Genomic DNA, 18,423 nt, shown 5'->3' with positions numbered 1-18,423 from the left:
CCGGTCTAACCAGAGACACCTTGACAGAAAGACCTGGCAATCGACTTCTAAAAATCCAGCCACTCAGGAAATCCAAGGGAACAGAGCTCCACTCTGACAGGCGTGGGGTCACCAGGAGTCAGGGCTGACCTGACAGCAGCTGGTTTTTAAAAATCTGGAAGTCAGTCTACAACTGGCTTTGGGGTTTTCACCACTTCCCCACCCCCAGAGAATGGTAAGGATCACTGTCATGGATTGAATCTTGCCCACCCAAATTACATGTCAACTTGGCTAAGCCATGGTTCCCACTGTTGTGTAGTTGGCCTCTAGCTTGTGATCTGATGTAATTGCCCTCCATTTGGGGATGTGTTGTAGACCCTAACCTCTATGGGCAAATGAGGCCAGATTATGGTGGGGTACATCCTGAATCACCTCCTTACAAGAGGGCGTGATGTAGGTTACACCCCTACCCATGCTCTCCCCTCACTCAAGACACTGCCTGGCTTGAGCCACACCCTTTATCTTAGGAGAGATGAAGGGAAAGAGGAGTTAGCAGGGAGTAGAGGGGCCTCACTACCACCAAGGAAGACACACAGGGAAGAGAACATCCCCTTGGGACTCCTAGACCCAGGCCAAGCCACACGGAGATCTCTATGGAGCTAGCAGAGGCTGAGGGAACACGAACCTTCCCCCAGAGGCAGGAAGCCTTTCTCTAGAGCCACTTCCTAGACTCTGACTTCTGGCCTCCTCCACTCACTCACTCACTCACTCACTCACTCACTCACTCACTCACTCACTCACTCACTCACTCACTCACTGTCATCAAGTCAATTCTGACTCATAGGGACCCTACAGGACAGACTAGAGCTGCCTCTGGGGGGCGAGTTGGGGGGGTGGTTTCTGAGACCGGAACTCGCTTCTTTCTCCCGAGCGGTGGCTAGCAGTTTTGAACCAGTGACTTTATGGTTAAGCAGCTCAAAGCCTAACCCACTCTGCTACCAGGGTTCCCGCTGTGAGAAAATACATGGTTGTTTGTTCTTCCAGCAGCGCTAGATAAGTGAGACGATAGTTGTTTCGAAGCAAGTCCCTGCCTATGCTCTGAGTTGACCCCCCCCCCCAGGAGAAAGCCTTGGATTCTGATGGAGGAAATGTGCCCCGCCTGCCCAGCCCCAAGCCTGGAGCCTCCAACCCGAGAGTCCAAAGGAAGCAAAGCTGCTCGCTGGCAGGGCCCTCCTGGAGGAGGAAGCCTGTTCACAAACTCTCCGGGCAGCCTGCTGGCCCTTCATCTCTCTATCCTTGTGTGGATGGCAAGCTGCCCTTTGGTTCCTCAGCTGGAAAATTCGGGGTGGCTGATTAGGAAAATATCTGCTACCCGTTTGGCTTCTGGGCTCTTTTTCCTGCGCCGAACGAGCCCCGGGGTCCCCAGTCACGAAGGCGTCCTGTTCCAGGCGATGGCCGCATCAGAAAGGCCTCTTGTGAGCACGGAACAGAAGCCAAGTTTTCTGTGGGGGGCCTGGGCACGTCCAGCCATGTCCTTTCAGACATCTAATTCCCCCACGTCCCACCGGGGAGCCAGGTTTCCAGGCTCCTCCATCATTGCAGGGGCCTCTGGAGATGGGGCGCAGCCCTGCACACTACAGATGGAAATATTCGGGACCAGAGTGGGTGTAGGTCTTGGCCAGGGTCACACAGGGCTGCCAACACCAGCCTGGGCATGACAGGGAGAGGGCACTTGGACCACGAGAGCATCATGAACCTCCTTCCGTGTCTCCCCTGTGGGCAGGGCGGCTTTTAGGACCATCTGACCCTCTGTCCGAATCTTCCCCAGCTCAGAGAGAGCTGTAAGAGGCCTTCTCTTCTGTGACGGCTTCCAGTAAAAGACAAAAACAAAACAAAAAATGCCCTTCTCCCCACTGGAAAAATAATTCCCATTCTTTCTTTAATCCATGGGCTGAGGCTGCAAATACCTGCGCATGCAAGCATCTCACTGGGGCTGGTGGGGATTAGGCCCGGAAGCAGCCTGGTCCACGGCACGTACATAGCCGAATAAAGCAGGGCCTGGGTGGGGAGAGTGCTGGGGCTGGAGGGTGCGGAAGGCAGGCCAGCCCCAGCCAAGCTCCCAAGCCCAAGGCCAAGCTGGAGACCAAGTGCTCTCGACACACTGAGAGTCCTGAGGCTGGCACCATGAGCAGCCATCTCTCCAAACACCCCTTTACCACGGAAGCTCCTGCTTGAAGCTTTCCCAAGGAGTCCCTGTCACTCACACAACCTTCCTGTTGGTGTTGACTTGTTCTCATCGCTCTGTGGCCCCTTTTCCGTTTGCCCTACAGTCCCCTGAACTTTGGAAACTCCACCCTAGCACAGCAACTCCCCCCTCACTCCCCCCCACTCCGCCAACCAGCCAACCCACAGATGCTTGCTCTGAAACACTCCTACCTTCTCCCCAGAGCCCCAAGTCCTCCTTGCCCTTCAAGAAACAGTTCTAGGTCAAGTTCTACTTTACCCACAAGTACCTCCATCCCCAGAAACAGCTTTTGTCTCCACTCTCGGTACTAAGGATGGAGTCTCATGTGCAACATGCAGGTACATGTGCCACTGCGAGGCGGAATGATGCACTGTGGGTGGTCAAGAGACCATGCCTGCTGGGAGTTGGAGGAGAGCCATGATGGTGTTCCCCAGTGGGGTAATGCATTGGACAAGTGGGGCGGTGCTCTGGCACAGTGGACAGCAAGCTCAAGGCCTACAGGCTCCAGTGTTGGGGTGCGTCTGAGGTCTTTGGGAACGGCTCCTGGGGAGGGTTGGGTGGGGAGAGCAGAGGAAGGGCTGGTCAGGAAATCACGGTGATGGAGGCAGTGAGGGTGAGAGGGAGCTTTCAGAGGCCATGCTGACAGCCCCGGGGATTGTGGGAGAGGAAGGGCAGGATCAGGCTGGCTTTCTCTGTCTGAGCATCACAGACACCCCTCCACACCCCCGTGCCCAGCAGAGGCTGAGCCATTTGGGACCATGGCCTGCTTTAGGGGTTCCCCCAACATCACACACACGAGCCGTGGTCCACACTGCTGGCCTCTCCGAGTCCTCTCTGCCCTGGCCCCTTTCTCTAGGCACGTCCCCTGACATCTGACATCTTTGTCCACACCCCTACCCGTGCAGGTCGGCTGCTTCCTGAAAACCCCGAAGTTCCCCATCTGGGTGGTGTGCAGTGAGAGCCATTTCAGCGTCCTCTTCGGCCTGCAGCCCGAGCTTCTGCGGGACTGGAAGGCCGAGCGGCTCTTTGATCTGTACTATTACGACGGCCTCGCCAACCAGCAGGAGCAGATCCGGCTGACCATCGGTGGGCGCCTCCTGGGTCAGGGCTGGCCGGGGCTGTGAAGGGCAAATGCCAGCTGGGTTCCCTGGAACTGGGCTCTTTGCAATGGAGGATGTTCTGAGTGGACCGTGAAGTCGAAACCACATGGGGGAAGATCCCTGAAGACTAGGCTGAAAAGCCAGGGTGCTGTTCTTGGGAGCCATGGAAGGTTTGGGGAGCAGGGGAGCACATAGAGGACCATGTGGGCTCTGAAGGAGGTGCTGGGGCTGTGCTGGAGACTGGAGGAGGCTGTGCTCCTGGGGCAGGGGGTGGAGGTGGTGTCAGGGAGCCTGGACTGAGGATAGATCCCAGGGGACACGGAGAAGGGGCAGCTGCCTGTACCCAGGCTGAGCTCAGGGACGTGGCCTAGTCCCCTCGCTGACCCGACATGCCCTCTCTCCCTCTCCCAGATACAACGCAGATGGCCCCCGAAGACAGAGAGGATGACCTTGTCCCACCCCTCGAGCTGTGCATCCGGACCAAGTGAGTCAGGGCATCTCTCAGCATTCCCTTGAAAATCCTGTCCCCTGCCCCGAGTGGTTGGGAGGTGTGGTGGGGTGTTCAGGAGGCTGGAGGGGGGACAGGCTGCGAGTTCTGGCTCAGTGTGGGAAGCAAGGCCCCACCGACTTGGGGTGCTTTCATACGTGGGTACAGTTTTTGTGGTCCTGTGTAACGTGGAGGGATAGCTCGTGGCCAGAGCTTCCGAGGGTGTCTTGTGGCTGGGGGTGCGAGTACCTGGTTGTTGCTGGAGGCCCCTCTTCGCCCAAGGCAGCAGCCACCACAGTGGTGGGGAGGGCCCTTAGCCCAGAAGAGGAAGACTGATCCATCCATTCACCTGGTGCTGTGGGACAGTGTGAGGTGTGGCCTGAGCTGCACTGAGGATGGCACGGCCTGGGCCGTAGCTTGAGGCAGCTGGAGCGGCAGCACCTCTGCAAAGGGCAGGAGATGGGCGAAGGCAGCCCCTGTGTTTTCTGGGAACACGGCGCAGAGGTGCCAGGTAGGAGCCTTGGACATCTCCAGCCCGGCCCCGTGTGCACTTAGCAGGGAGCCTGACACGGTTCAGACCCCAGGAGGGAATCTCCCAAGTCAAACGGTGGGTTTACCGCTGGGTCCATTGTGGTCACTGTCGGGGCCCAAGCAGGGCTGGGAAGCCCCAACTCAGTTAGGCTTCTCGCAAAGCCTTCTGGGTAGTGACTCGGAGGCCTCCCCGTGCGGTGGGAGGAGCAGGTGTGGCAGGTAGTGATCTGGATCCTCATCGTGGTCACGAGCTGAGGCTCAGCGTGCGCGTTCGGGGGTCGGGGTTGGGGGTGAGCTGCTCCCTCCGGTACAATGGGGCTAACTGCAGTCGCTTAGCCCCCGGGTTGGCGTCACTACCGGGGCACCAAGGACAGGGCGCCCAGGCAGGGCTGTGGGCTCTATAAAGGGTGGAGCTCGTGAGTAGTCTGTCTCACCTAGGCAGGTCTCTGTCCCCCGAGGGTGCCACTGTTAGGGACTGGAGTGAGGGCTGTGGACCATGTCTGAGTCCCTGTGCCTCTGGCTGCGGCCGTCCAGGATGGCTCCCGCCAGCTGGAGGCTTTCTGGGAGCCCTTGAATGGTTCAGCAGGGATAGCGAGGATCCCATGTGCCAGGTGGAAAGACCAGGAAGGGGAAATGGGCGGAGCAGCCTGGACGACATGTGCTCTCGCGCAACGCATCCATCCGCGGACGGCAGGCCGGGGGCAGGCACAAAGCATTCCTGTGGCGTCACGTGTACCCGGACTTCTTTCATCGGCAGGATTAGGGGCACATGCAGGTCGCTCTCCTTTCATGTACAAAGGGCCACTCATTCACTGCGATGAGAGAAGGCGCAGCAATGAGGGCAGCGCAGGACACCGGCCTTGGCCCAACTGCTAGCACCATAGGAGGCCAGGGCGCCCTTCCCGCAGGCCGCTGGGCAACAGGCCAACCGGTGCTGGACTGCCACCCTAAGACCCTTGCTGAACCCCCTCTGTCTATCTCTGTATTCCTCTTGGTGGGAAGTGCATACCCCCACTTCCACCTCCCCCCACCCCCAGGCTCTCTAACTTCCCCATGTGGAGTGACTCCTCTGTTTTCAACCACCACCCACGGACCATCCATTGTTGCTGACTCCTCTCCAGGCATAGGCCTGGGCAGTGGGCTTTTTGGGGTCAGTCCCAGTGGGCAGTGGCCAGTCCCTCTTGCCTAGAGCTGGTGCGACAGGGAGCTCGGTCCAGAGACAGAGTTAAAGAAAGATGTGGCTAAGGGTCAGGACCCCCCATTCTCTTCTGCCAATGGCTCCCTCCCCTCCCCGAGGGCCTGCAGTGGTTTATCTACTGGTGGCTTGGTCTCCGACTCACAGCAACCCATGCCCAAAGCCACCCACTGGGTTTCCATTGGCTGGTTTGGAAGTAAATGGCCAGGCCTTTCTTCCTAGTCTGCTCTTGTATGGACACTCCCCTGAAACCTGCTCATCCTCACTGCAGGATACAAGCTTCCACAAGGGGCGGGGCTGTACTTGGGCATCAGCTGGGAATTGAACCCAGGACCCCTGCATGGAAGGCGAGAATGCCAGGCTTGCTTGTTTTCCTTCATGGCCGCCTGGACAGCTTGAGAGGCTGCCTGTGAGCCCTCTACCGGGGGCAGGTGTTTGAGCACATGCATCACTACGGCAAGACGAAGCATCTCCCGAAAGCTGCTGCGTTCCCCAACCCCTTAACCAGGAGGAGAGACCCCTATTGTGTAGCACACACAGCTAGGTACAACCCCACGCAGACCCACTGTGCAGAGGGGTTGAATATTTGGGGACCCTTAGTCTCCTATGGTGCACCGTTGGAAATAATTAGCCCTGGTGGCCCCAAGTTTGTGTCTGCATCCGAACCACCTGGGGAGCCAGTTAAGACCACTCTCTGGTACCCTCCCCCAGGGTTTCTGAATGCATGCGTCTAGAACAGAGAGGAGGACTTGCATTTCCACCGAGTTCTCAGGTACAGCTAATGGCTGCTGGTCCAAGGACCGCACCTGGAGAACAGCTGGGTGGCACAGAGAGGTTAAGGACTCAGGTGCTAACTGAAAAGCTCAGGGGTTCATATCCGCCCTTGGAAGATGGACAACAACTGAGATGCCCACAGAACGAGCTGTTCTCCTCTGTAATACGCAGGACCACCGCGAGTGGACGTCTCTGCCAACAGTGACTGGGCGGTTTGGCGTGTTGGCGGTAGGCATTGGCTGTAGACAATGTCCAGCTCGCTGTCTTGGGAGAGTCCGGTATGGAGTGAAGGGCGGATCCCCAGCCTCTGGCCAGCAGTAAGGCAGCATGCAGGGCAATTGTCTTCCTCACTCCAGGCGCTGCCCCCCAGTCCCAACCCCAGGCGGGAGTGCTCCATCCTCCGGTTGCCAACTGGCTGCCTGCCTGTTCTGCCCTGCCATGGTGGGTCTCCCTCGGCAACTGACGTGGTGAGATGTTCCCTCCCATTGCCCTGGGAAAAGCCTAGTGTGTGAGTGACTAGTGGGAACATTGCTTGCGTCCACTGGTCCCCATCAGATAACATACCGCTGTAATGGGAAACAGCAGCCCAGTCTCCTGGAATCCCGTTCCGAGGGTTGGATTACAAAGGCTTCGCGTTTTGTTTTCAGCTCAAATTCTCAAACAGCTCCGAGCAGGGGGAGACTTGGGAAAGTGGCCTCCAAGGTCAGTGTGGTCTTCCCAGTGGGGAATGAGTGCTACTGCCCCATAGGAAGGCCTCTCCGGCCAGGAAGACTAGTCACGGTTCCACAGTCTGGGTTCAGGTAGCCACTAAAGGTCCAAGAGGTTGCCCAAGCACTTTCTAAGCCTCCACTGGACACTCCTGGGCCCCCTGTGGATCCTGATGGGGGACTGGGAGGTAGGAGAGATCAACCTGGGTGCACAGGTGAGGGACCTCTTCCTTCCCTCAGTCCCCTCGAACTTCGGGACCAGGCCTTGTGGTAGAAACAGCTGAACAAGACTCAGTTCCCATCCTGGTCCAAGTCAGGCTACAGCTAGGGATGGTGCCCCACCCACCTTCCAAACCATCCCACTTGCCCTGTAAGGACCCACCCGCCTCACCCTGGCCCTGCCCAGAATCAGCTGGCAGCTCAGTTGGACCCACAGAAAGATCTTAGACAACACCCAGCAGAAGCAGTTGTGGATACGTTAGATCTAACTCAAGATGAGCTTATGTTGTCAGAGTAAAACTGTGTTCTGTGGGATTAGACAGACCAACCAACCAACCAACCAACCAACCAACCAACCAACCAACCAACCAATCAACCAACCAGCCAACCCTTTCCACTGTGTATGGGGCGGAGGCTGGCAGAGTAGATCCTCCGCCTCTGTTCAGCTGTTCACACACATTCTGTTTCAATTCATCCATGCCGTCCACCATCCTTATCTCACTTCTGCATCTCTCTGAACCCTCTGAACTCTGTCCTTGGGTAAATATTGCTGCTTTTTATCTTTTGTTTGCAGTTTTTTTAAATTATCATTTCATTTGGGGCTCTTACGGCTCTCACCACAATCCATACATCCATTGTGTCAAGCACATATGTACATATGTTGCCATCATCCTTTTCAAAACATTTTCACTCTACTTGAGCCCTTGGTATCAGCTCCTCTTTTTTTCCTCTCTCTCCCTCACACACCCTCTCTAAAGCTTTATTATATTACATGAACACATAAATACCAGCTATCAGGAAATCTAGTTACATATTAAAAACTATGTCTTAAGCAAGAGCTCGTAAATTAGATGCCCAAGAACAGTGCCTGTCAGGTAAGGTGGTTCAAAAGTGTCTTAAGTGGGGGACTAAGGGCTGAAGTTTTGGGGTTCCCATCAGGCTCTATCCAAGACCAGTAAGCCTGGGCTCTCATGATTTTGAAGTGGTTCCACTTTTTCCTTCCACTCTTCCCAGGACTTTCTACTGGGATCCCTTTCACAGCAGCTGGTAGTGGTAGTCGGGTACCATCTAGTCCTTCTGGTCTCTGGGTCATGGAATGTGTTAGTTTGGGTAGACTAGAGAAACAAATCCATGGACACACATATGTATATAAATGAGAGGGTTATATACAAAAGGAATTGAACATTGAGAAAACATCCCAATCCAGTCCAGTGTGAGGCCATAGTCTGATATTAGCCCATATGTCCGATACCAATCTATAAAGTCCTCTTCAGACTCACGAAACACATGCAATGAAGCCAAATGTAGGACGATCACAAGCCAGTGAGTAGAAAGTCTTTGGGTCCAGTGATGGTATAAGCATCTCAGTGCTGGCAGGGGTCTCTCTGTGGCTTCTCTGGCTTCCGAGGTCTGGTTACGTCCATGTGGCTTGTCTTCTGCAATGTCTCCCAGGGAGTAGCCGAGTAGCAGAGAGAAAGAGGTGTCTTCCACCTCCAAGAAGGAAGTACCAGATTTCCCAGAATTCTCAGAGAAGGCCATGCCCACAGAAGTCTCTTTGACTATCTCTAGATTGACAGCCTAGACTCCACTTCTACACTCTGAATCCTTAAATTGACACCAGATGAGATGACTGCCACACAGAGGCTGATGTCTGTGTGGTCTAAAAAGACTTCATGTTTCCATATGTATTTGGATTTCTATCATTATTCTTTCTTCTGAATGGAGCAAGGCCAATAGTTACACTTTAGATGGCCGCTTGTGTTAGTCCAGGTGGACTAGAGAAGCAAATTCATAGATACTCATGTGTATAAGAAAGAGCTTTATATACAAGAGCAATTGAATATTGAGAAAACATCCCAGTCCAGTCCATATCAAGTCCATAAGTCCAATATTAGCCCGTATGCCCAATATCAATCTATAAATTCCTCCAGACTCACGCAACACATGCACCAAATGCAGGATGATCACAGGCCAGTGGGTGGGAAGTCTCATGGATCCAATGGCGGTAGAAGCATCTCAGCACTGGCAGGGGTCTCCATGTGACCCCTCCAAGGCTCTGACTGCCATCAACCTGTCTCCATGTGTCTTGTCCGCGGGAATGTCTTGCGTAGAGAGTGAGCCTGTGTCCTGCCTCCAGCAACCTGTTTACCGCCTTACCTTAATGCCTCCAAATGAGCTCATTAAGCTGTGACCTGATTGACAGGCTAGACTCCACCCCTTCACTCTTAATCCTTCCAAATTGACAACAGATTATGTAACTACCACAATGCTCATGAACTTTTAAGATCCCAATCGCTACTCACCAAAGTAGGATGTAGCTTGCTGTCTCTGTGAACTATGGTAGACTGGTTGACCTGGCATATCCCCCACACACTACATAGGCTTGCCCGTCTTTTCTTCCAAAATGACCCTGGGTGGTGTTACTCAATTACATCATACAGGAACCTCCCACCCAACACAGGCCTTCCTTTGACAGACAGGGAGACGGAGGTCACCAGAGTGGAAACCGATGTCCCAGGCCACCCCTTGGAGTCAGGAACGCTGCAGGAACCGTCGGGAGGTCACTGAGCGGGCAGTGAGACTTCCCACCACCTGGCCTTGTCGCCATGGCGATGTGGCGCAAGACCAGGCTGCTGGTCCTGTCTTCTGAGAGAAGCACCCTAATTTGAACCATGCTTAGATCCCAATGCCACCTCTGCTCGCGGCGTGACGCATGTCTTGGCCTCCGAGAGTCTCCTGTTCCCGTTGCTGGTGTCGGGAATGCGGGGTCTGCTCTCCAACCACCCTCCCCGCTGTTCCCCAAGCCTCTCAGCAAAGAAAACACCCATTTCTGGTCATTTCCAAACAAGACACGGTGACCTCTCTCAAGCTTCCAGCCTCATTGGAGTGAGAGCAAGCGAGACAGTTGTCAGCCATCCAGAGAACAGAGGAAAGAACTCATAACCTGGCCCCGGGGCGGGGGCACAGATGTTTCTGTTTGGAGGCCCAGATGAGAAATTGGAAATGCACATCCAACTGGGACTGAGGCCTCCGAGGGGCCAGAGCTGAGCACCCCCTTCCCTCCAAATCCCCTCCCCACTCCAGGGGACTCCTTCCCTCTCAGATATCCCCCTGGCTGGGTGGGGGTGGGGGCGGGTTGCCCAGCTTCCCTGCCTCTGCTGCTGACACCACTTCCCAGCCCCCCCCATCCACACACCCCAGGCAAATATCCCCTTGTCTTTCTCCCACGGAGCACACTGGAAGGCTCAGATGGAAATCAAACTTCGATTTCATTTTCGCACTGCATGAAATCAACTACGCGTTGGCCACTGCACTAAAGCAGCGTCTGCTGTTTGCACCTGGGGGCCGACCAAAGGGCTGGCAGTTCAAACTCACCCAGCACCTCCACACAGGAAAAGCCCAGGGAGCTTCTTCCAGGAAAATGCAAAGCCTATGGCTCAAGACCTCTCTAGAGCCTCTGAAGAGCCAGGATGTGACTCTGAGGCTTAAGGTAGCCCTGACCCAGGCCATGGTATTTTCCATCGCCTCCTATGAATGTGAAAGGTGGACATTGAATAAGGAAGGCCAGAGAAGGATCGATGCATGTGAATTGTGGTGCAGGAGAAGAATCCTAAAAGTGCCATGGACTGCTACAGGTATCAAACAAGCAACCCACCCACCCTGGATGGGAAGAAGTACAGCCAGAGGGCCCCTTTAGAGACAAGGACGGCGAGAGTTCGGCTTCATGCACTTTGAACATGTTGTCAGGAAAGACCAGTCCCCGGAGAACGACACCCTGTGCGGTAAAGTGGGAGCGTGGTGGAAAGAGGAAGGCTCTTCAGGAGATGCAGGGACACTGTGGCTGAGGCACAGGAATTGGCCAGGACCAGGCAGAAGATGGTATGTTGTGCACAGAGTCACTGTGAGTTGGGGCCGACTCGATGCACCTAACAGCAGCAATGTGGGGCAGTTGACAACGTTAGGGGTCTTGGGAGTTGTGGTGATGTGAGAGGATGGTGCTCCTGGGTTGAGGCAAGTGAGGCTCTAAGTATCCTATGAGGCGCAGGGCTTCCCCCAGCACCAAGGCTTATCAGTCCCCACACCTCAGCGGCCCTGAGGTGTCTCCCGGCCATATGTGCCATAAGGATGTGTTTTGAAAAATAGTTTTATTATAAGGTGACCAGACATTCCGCTTTTGGCAGGACAGTTCCCCGATTTTTAACAATTTGTCTCGCGTCCCGCGGCGTTTTGGAAAAGTCCCAATTTTTGGAAAGAATGCACAACAAGCTAGGATATACGGTTTTCGGCTGCCATGTGGCTATTTCATCAGGATGTGAGTTTTATCAATGGTGTCCCGCTTTCCCAATGTTAAAATCTGGTCACCGTATTTATTGGCACGTACTTCCCATGTCGTACAAGGTAATCACTCAGTCCTATGGGAAGAGTTGTGCAGTCACCGCCATAACCCACTTCAGAACTTCTTCTTCTCGTGCTTCTTGTTAGCTCCCCATCTCCCCGAATCCTCCCCAGCCGTGCCTCTATGTGATTATGTCACTGCCTCAATAGCTTTACCTATCCTGGGTTTCATATACAGAAAACTGCACACACACACACACACACATCCAGCCATGGCAAAACAAAACAGGAGATGTCCCAACAGAAAAGAAAATATTGGAAATGGAAACAATTTTAAAATGGGTCAAAGGGGAGCTCAAATGATAAAGTGTGACATTTTAACCTAACTTCATCTGCCGTAATCAACTCTGCAATGACCTCTGGCTATTCTCATCCCTGGACTGGGGGCAGAGGGGATCCACCAGAGGCTTAATCCACGTGTAGACTTTGAAAATGGTCTTCCGCTGTCCACCATATGCTCCGAAGTTAAACTCTGATACCAGCCCCTCCTTTGGAGTTAGATGATATTATTTACAATCCTTGGATTGCCTAGGCTTGTGTGCTTCTTCCGTGTGAACTTAGTTGAGGCCTCACTTATATGGCTGCTTGTTTGAAGACAAGCCTTTAAGAGCCTAGGTGCTCTTCACTCTGATAGCTGTGTGTCATTGGGGTTCCCAGAATAAGCTCTCCAGACATCTCTTCTGAGGCTAGTGGCCAAGCATGCTAACTGTTTGTACCTCCCTGGGATTGGCATAGAGTAAGTCTGTTCTATTTCTGGTGGCATCGTGAGCTATGAGTTGGGCTACAAACTACAAGGTTAGCATTTCAAAAATCACCAGCTGCTACGTGGGAGAAAGAGGAGACTTTCTGCTCCCCTCAAGATTTACACCCCAGGAAAAACCCACAGGAGGCAGTTTTCCTGAGTCCATGCAATTCAATGTCTGTGAGTTTGAGTTGTGAGTTGGTCTATTTCTGAGGCCGGATGGTGCTCTTGGGTAAGCAGCGGACTGCTCAATCAAAAGGTCAGAGTTCCAAACCCACCAGCCACTCCGTGGGAGAAAGAGGAGGCGATCTGCTTCGGTAGAGATTTTGCAGCCTCCAAAACTCTATGGGACTGCTGTGAGTTGGAATCCACTCAATGACAGTGGGTTTGGGTTTTTGGTTTGTTTGTTTGAGGGAGACGACCTCTGAAGGAACCCTGTGGGTTAGGTGTTGGGATGAGAGTGACGAGGTCAACAGTTCAAATCCACCCGCTATACCACAGGAAAAAGGTGAGCCTGGTCTGCTCCTCTAAAGATTCATGGTCTCAAAAGCCTGACTCAGGGTCACTGAAGGTCACAGGCAACGTGATGGCAGCGGGCTCTTTGTTTAGTCTATTTCTTGCTCCTTCTGTGACTACGGACCAGAAACCACCCTGCTCAGGCTCCTGAGTTCCCTCCGCAGGAAACAAAACCCACGGCGAGCGGCCAGGTGAACTATTTTAAAATGCACACGGTGTCCCTGCTGCCCGCCTGGGGTGGGTGGGCAGCACCCCTCTGGGTGAGACTGTCTCTGGCTTCCTTCCTTTCGGGGATTTGGATTCAAGGTTTGTTCCTGGGGTCCAAGGCTGGTAGGAAAGGCGCAGAGGCTGATGCTCACCTGCGAGTCTTGCAAGGATGAGTAAGTACAGCTTCGCGTTGACCATCTTTGAAATGACACGGATGAAGATGGAAGCCAGACACGGAGCGGCGTAGAAGCTCTCAGTGAGCAGGCTAGAATTCAACTTAACCCTGCTTTCACGCACGGACTTGCAGAAGACTACTCCCCGAGTAGATGGACCCCAGCCACCTAGCCCGATGCCTTCCCAGACAGTCTGCCAGTGTACCAGTTACAGTGGTGGCCAGGTACCCGGGGAGTGAGTTGCCCTGGGACATGGCCAGACAGCTACATCATGCAGCCAGGCAGTGAGCTCCCAACTCTGAGGAGCTGTCTACCCTCATGCAGTCACATCAGCCCGTCTCTGAACGAAGCCAAGTCTAGCAGAGAAAATGAATTCTCAGGTCCTGATGAATTCCAGCAATGTGGCTCATCTCCAAAGTACTCAAGAGCATTCTCTGGGCCCACTGCAGCCTCAGCACTCCGCAGTGCAGGAAATTAAGTCCTTGGAAGCTGCCAGCTAACGACCACTGCCATCATCAGTACAGGTCATCCAAAGGGTGAATGGACCATTAAACTATCCGCCTCCACAGTCCTGAGACCAGAAGAACAAGATGGTGTCCGGCTACCACTACCACCTGCTCTGAAAGGGATCACAGCAGAAGGTCTTGCACAGGGTGGGCGGAGAATGGGGAACACAACCCAGAATTATTTTTGAAAAGACCAGGTCTACTGGTAGGATAGAGATAGGTGGGAACCCTCAGGCCAGCGCCCTCCATCACCTTTCAGGTCTGGAAATGAACTCACCCCCACGGCTCCGTTATCAGCCAAACAACTGACAGGTCCCTCTGGGGAGCAAGAACATGAGAGAGGGGCTCCGACCTCAGGATCACCAGCCATTTGAGATCCAAGATTCAGAAGGGCCAGGAAAGCAGGAGAGATGGAAACAGGGAACACGCGGGAGGAAGTGGGTTCAGTGAGGTTACAGTGTGGAGATTGACATCGGTGACAGGAATCCTAGTGCGTGAGAGAAGATTTGGGAAAGTGATCTACCCCACCCAATTCCCATTCCAAACTCAAACCAAGCTAATTCCCAACACAGAGTGGGGAAAAGAGCAAAGGGGAAAGCCCACATTGTCATGAAGATAGCACTGACTCCCGATGACCTCAGACGAGTCTCAGAATAAAACTCTGCTCCATGGGGTTCCCAGCAGCTGATTTCCCAGAAGTAGCTCACCAGGCCTTTCTTCCGAGCCAGCCCCAAGTGGGCTGCCGCCCTTACACTTGGTTCTTAAGGCCCGGGCATACGTCCCTTCCTCCCCAGACACCACAAAACCAGAGTAACCAAACCCATTGCTCTCTGGTCCCGGTGGTGTAGTGGTTACACGTTGGGCTGCTAATAGCAGGGTCAGTGGTTCAAGACCACCAGCTGGAGGAAGAACTCCAGCTGTAAAGAATTACAAGCTCAGAAACCCACAGGGGTGGGGGTTCTGCCTGCCCCTGCGGGGTTGCTCTAAGACGGGTTCGAGTCGACGTAGTGGGTTGTTTTGTTTTATTTTCTGATTGCTATCAAGTACACTCTGATGCGTCATGGCCCTACAGAATAGAGGGGACTGGCACCACAGGGTTTCCCCGTGCGGTCTGCCACATCTTTCTCCTGGCGGGTTCCAGCCGCAGACCTTCTGGAGAGCAGCCGCGGGCGCGAATAAGCTCGGTGCCACCAGGCCAAAGAGAGACACACCGTTCTGTGGCCCTCGAGTGGCAGTCCTGGGGGCTCACCGAGGCCGTTCGACGCTGTCCCACAGGGTCGCTGTGAGTCGGCACCCTCCCGAAGTTGGCAGTTTGGTTTTGGCTTGGTGCCTCCAGGGCTCCTTCTCAGGCTTCACAGAGTTGCTGAATGTTTCCATGTCCCACGGGACAGGTGATGCCCACTTTTTTGATGGCCATGAAACAGAGATGGCGACAGGATCAATCAGCGCGCGCGCGCGCACGCGTGTGTGTGTGTGTGTGTGTGTGTGTGTGTGTGTGTCAGTGGGGAGCATGGGGGCAACCACACATCCCCGTCACAGGCTGGGCTAACAAGGAGTCTCGCAAGGTGGTCCTTCCATAGTTATTCTCCGAGAGAGGAGCAATGGCGATGACGCTGTGGAGTTGGACCTTCTCGGTGAGCACTCGTGAGCAGCAGGAAGGACCCCAGGGACCAGATGGCTGGTGGGGGGAGGAGGGAGTTGTGACGCCCTGCCGCCATCTTTCATGCAGCAAGGAAACGGTTGGTTGGTGTCACTGAAATTACCGAGCGACACCACGGCGAGCAAGTAGGGCAGGTTTGGAAGGTCAAGGCCCCTGGGTTTCCAGAAAGAACTGGCACGTGCATTTCAGCGCTCGATGCTGGGCGTTTTAATGAAAAGACGCAATCCAAGCTCATCTCAGGATCAGATAGAAACTCCTTGAGGGGCCCGCGGGGCCACAAATAACGGCAGCAGTGGGCTGTCCCACACCCAGGCGGACACTCATTTTACATTGTGGGCTGGGAGGCACGTGAAGGAGAACGCAGCAGCGTTTGAAACCCGGGCCTGCTCCTGTTCCAAACCTGGCACTTGGAAACGACCCCACCGACTCACTGCCACCCAGTCGATTCTGACTCCACAGGGTAGCGCTGCCCCTGTGGGTTTCCAAGACTGCAACTCTTTCTGGGACTAGAAAGTCTCGTCTTTCTACTGGGGAACCGGCTGGCAGTTTCGAACTGCTGACCTTGCTGGTAGCCCAGTGCATGACCACCTGCACTCCCCAAGGCTCCCCACACTTGGGAAAGCCTTTATAAAACCCAGCCTTAAACCCAGCTCTCTAGTACTGCTGTTGACATGTAGAACATCCGTTTCCCAGCTCATAGGCTCTTGGGGAGTAAATGTTTAATAGACCCCAGATCAGGTTCCACACAAATACTCCATCTACTAAAAATATTGAGTCCTCTGAATGGTTTTAGAACATTAGTGCCACATATTAAATTGTTAGGGCGATCCATGCCCTGACCTACAGTAACTGGCGTGAACTAAGCTGTACCCAACCCTGGGCTGGAGTCCCTGGGGGTGTGGGATAGGGGGGGGTGCAAACCATTCAGGCACGGGGCCACTAAATGAAAGGTCAAAGGCTTATCCACCCAGAGGTTCCTCAGGGGAAAGGCCTGGCAATCTACTTCTGGGGGAACAACAAAAATAAACAGCCATTGAAGCCCCCTGAAACACAGTTCTACCCAGACACATGTGGAGTCTCCTGAGTCGGAGCGGACTTCAGGGCAACTGTTCTTGTTTTGTTTGGAAAGCCTGGTCTACCATTTACTGATGCTCAGGGCTTCTTAAGATTCTGTTAAAATATGCAAATCTGTCCCGTCCCGGGCTCAGTGCTTAAGACCCTTCAGGAGTTTCCTGTGTGTCTCAGAGTAGAGCTCCAAATCTCTACAAGGTCCACGAAGTCCCGTGTGGCGCTACTCCTGCCAGGTACCTGCCCTCTCCGTCTCCAGCCACACGGGGCTTTCTTCCACACCCTGGGCATTCCGGGATCCTCCACGGCCGGGATGGACCCAGGTGTGCTCAGAGCGCTCACACCGGCGGGAGGCCTAGCAGTACCCTGCCAGACACAGAACAGGTTCTTGAGAAACTTGAAGGGACCACCTGTCACTCCCATCTCCTGCATTGCTTCCCTGAGTGGGTGTCGCCCGCTTCCCCGGGGACAGGTGTGTGACTTGGTTGCATGTTCACGGTAAGGCGGGGAGGATGGAGTCAGAACTGCCAGTCAGCAGGGCAGGGACTGCAGGTCAGCAGGGCAGGGACTGCAGGTCAGCAGGGCAGGGACTGCCGGTCAGCAGGGCAGGGACTGCAGGTCAGCAGGGCAGGGACTGCCGGTCAGCAGGGCAGGGCACAGGTTCTCCGCTGCGCCCTGGGCTCGAGAGTTCACTTGAGCTTCTTCTTTTTCTGCCCATAGGTGGAAGGGGGCTTCAGTGAGCTGGAATGGCTCAGAACCTATTCTGTGATCCTTCACTGTGGGTGCTCCCCAGGATTCCCACTGCTCACCTCTGGGGGTGACGGCTGAACAGCAGCCCTCAGGGACGCACCTCTGAAAAGAGCGTCATCGCATGAGGACGTGGACCAGTGCTGCTGCAGCGTGCCTGGCGCCTCCTGTCCTTCCGTGAAGGGCCTCCCAGGACTGGACCAGGAAGCCTGGTGTGTCTCACTGCCAAAGGGAAGCAAGGGGCATCAAGGGCCTTTGCTGCCTTCTGCTTGGATTCTTCCCGGGTTCCTAACCACCATCCTCTCTGCCCTGGGGATCCTAGACCCTCCTTATTCTGGTATTGCCTTTCTATAAAGCACGAGTGAAACTTAGACCAAGGAATGAGTGTCATCTGTTGTGTTGCTTCGAAGGGAACCCACGGTCTGTGCACTGGGGACAGGTGGAGGGACCCCATAGCCCAGGTGATCTGTGGGCTAAGATGTCACCAAGCACAGGTTCCTGTAGGCAAGTGATGTCCTCTCATCCAGCCCTGACCACCCATCAAAGTTAAAGGCTCTTCCTGTCTTCTCCTTGGTAAGTACTGAGTGTTAGGCACCCATGTGCCTGAACAGTGATGACTAGGAGCAAGCCAGGCTCTTGGCAGCCGTGGGTCATTTGTGCAGCCCTGTGAGGGTTGTCAGCTGGAGCTGGCCAGGGGGTATGTGGAGGTAGAGTCTTCCAGGATGGGGCCCTCTTAGCTGAGAGACAATAAGAGGGGAAGGGCAGAGGGTCCGGTGTTGTTCTTCCATGGGGTATGGGGTAAGAGATCTCAACCCATGGGTGGGTGAACCTTGCTTGTGGAGACACTGCTTTTCTCAGCAAGGGTGGGCTACACTGACGGGGAAGATCTCTAGCCCCACTTGAGGAGGGAACATTAAACAGTCTCAACCTCATTCATGTCATCCATTTATATCCTACTGATTTTACAAAGGAACCTGAGAGAATGTGGCAGCGCAAGTTTCCCACTGAAACAAGGATCAAGGGATGAGAGAGAGAGGAGAGAGGGAGAGGGAGAGAGAGAGAGAGAGAGAGAGAGAGAGAGAGAGAGAGAGAGAGAGAGAGAGAGAGAGAGAAAGTTTAGGCTACCTGTACTACCTGCAACAGCCAAAGGGTGAATACAACCATCCCTAGAA

General features: G+C 54.4%; 1 protein-coding gene across 1 annotated transcript in view; it reads left to right on the top strand.

Moving 5' to 3' along the window:
* The window catches only part of MINDY4 (MINDY lysine 48 deubiquitinase 4), a 154,135-nt gene extending 136,518 nt beyond the window's left edge, over window positions 1-17,617 (top strand). The window contains exons 16-18 of the mRNA XM_075558217.1: window positions 3,130-3,310; window positions 3,736-3,808; window positions 17,225-17,617. Coding sequence (XP_075414332.1) covers window positions 3,130-3,310; window positions 3,736-3,808; window positions 17,225-17,273 — 303 coding nt within the window. The 3' untranslated portion in view covers window positions 17,274-17,617. The remainder of the gene's footprint in view (window positions 1-3,129; window positions 3,311-3,735; window positions 3,809-17,224) is intronic.
* The last annotated feature ends 806 nt before the right edge of the window (window positions 17,618-18,423 follow it).

The sequence above is a fragment of the Tenrec ecaudatus genome, chromosome 9, assembly GCF_050624435.1.
Source record: "Tenrec ecaudatus isolate mTenEca1 chromosome 9, mTenEca1.hap1, whole genome shotgun sequence".
Classification (NCBI taxonomy): domain Eukaryota; kingdom Metazoa; phylum Chordata; class Mammalia; order Afrosoricida; family Tenrecidae; genus Tenrec; species Tenrec ecaudatus.
This window is presented reverse-complemented; position numbering and strand designations above follow the sequence as displayed.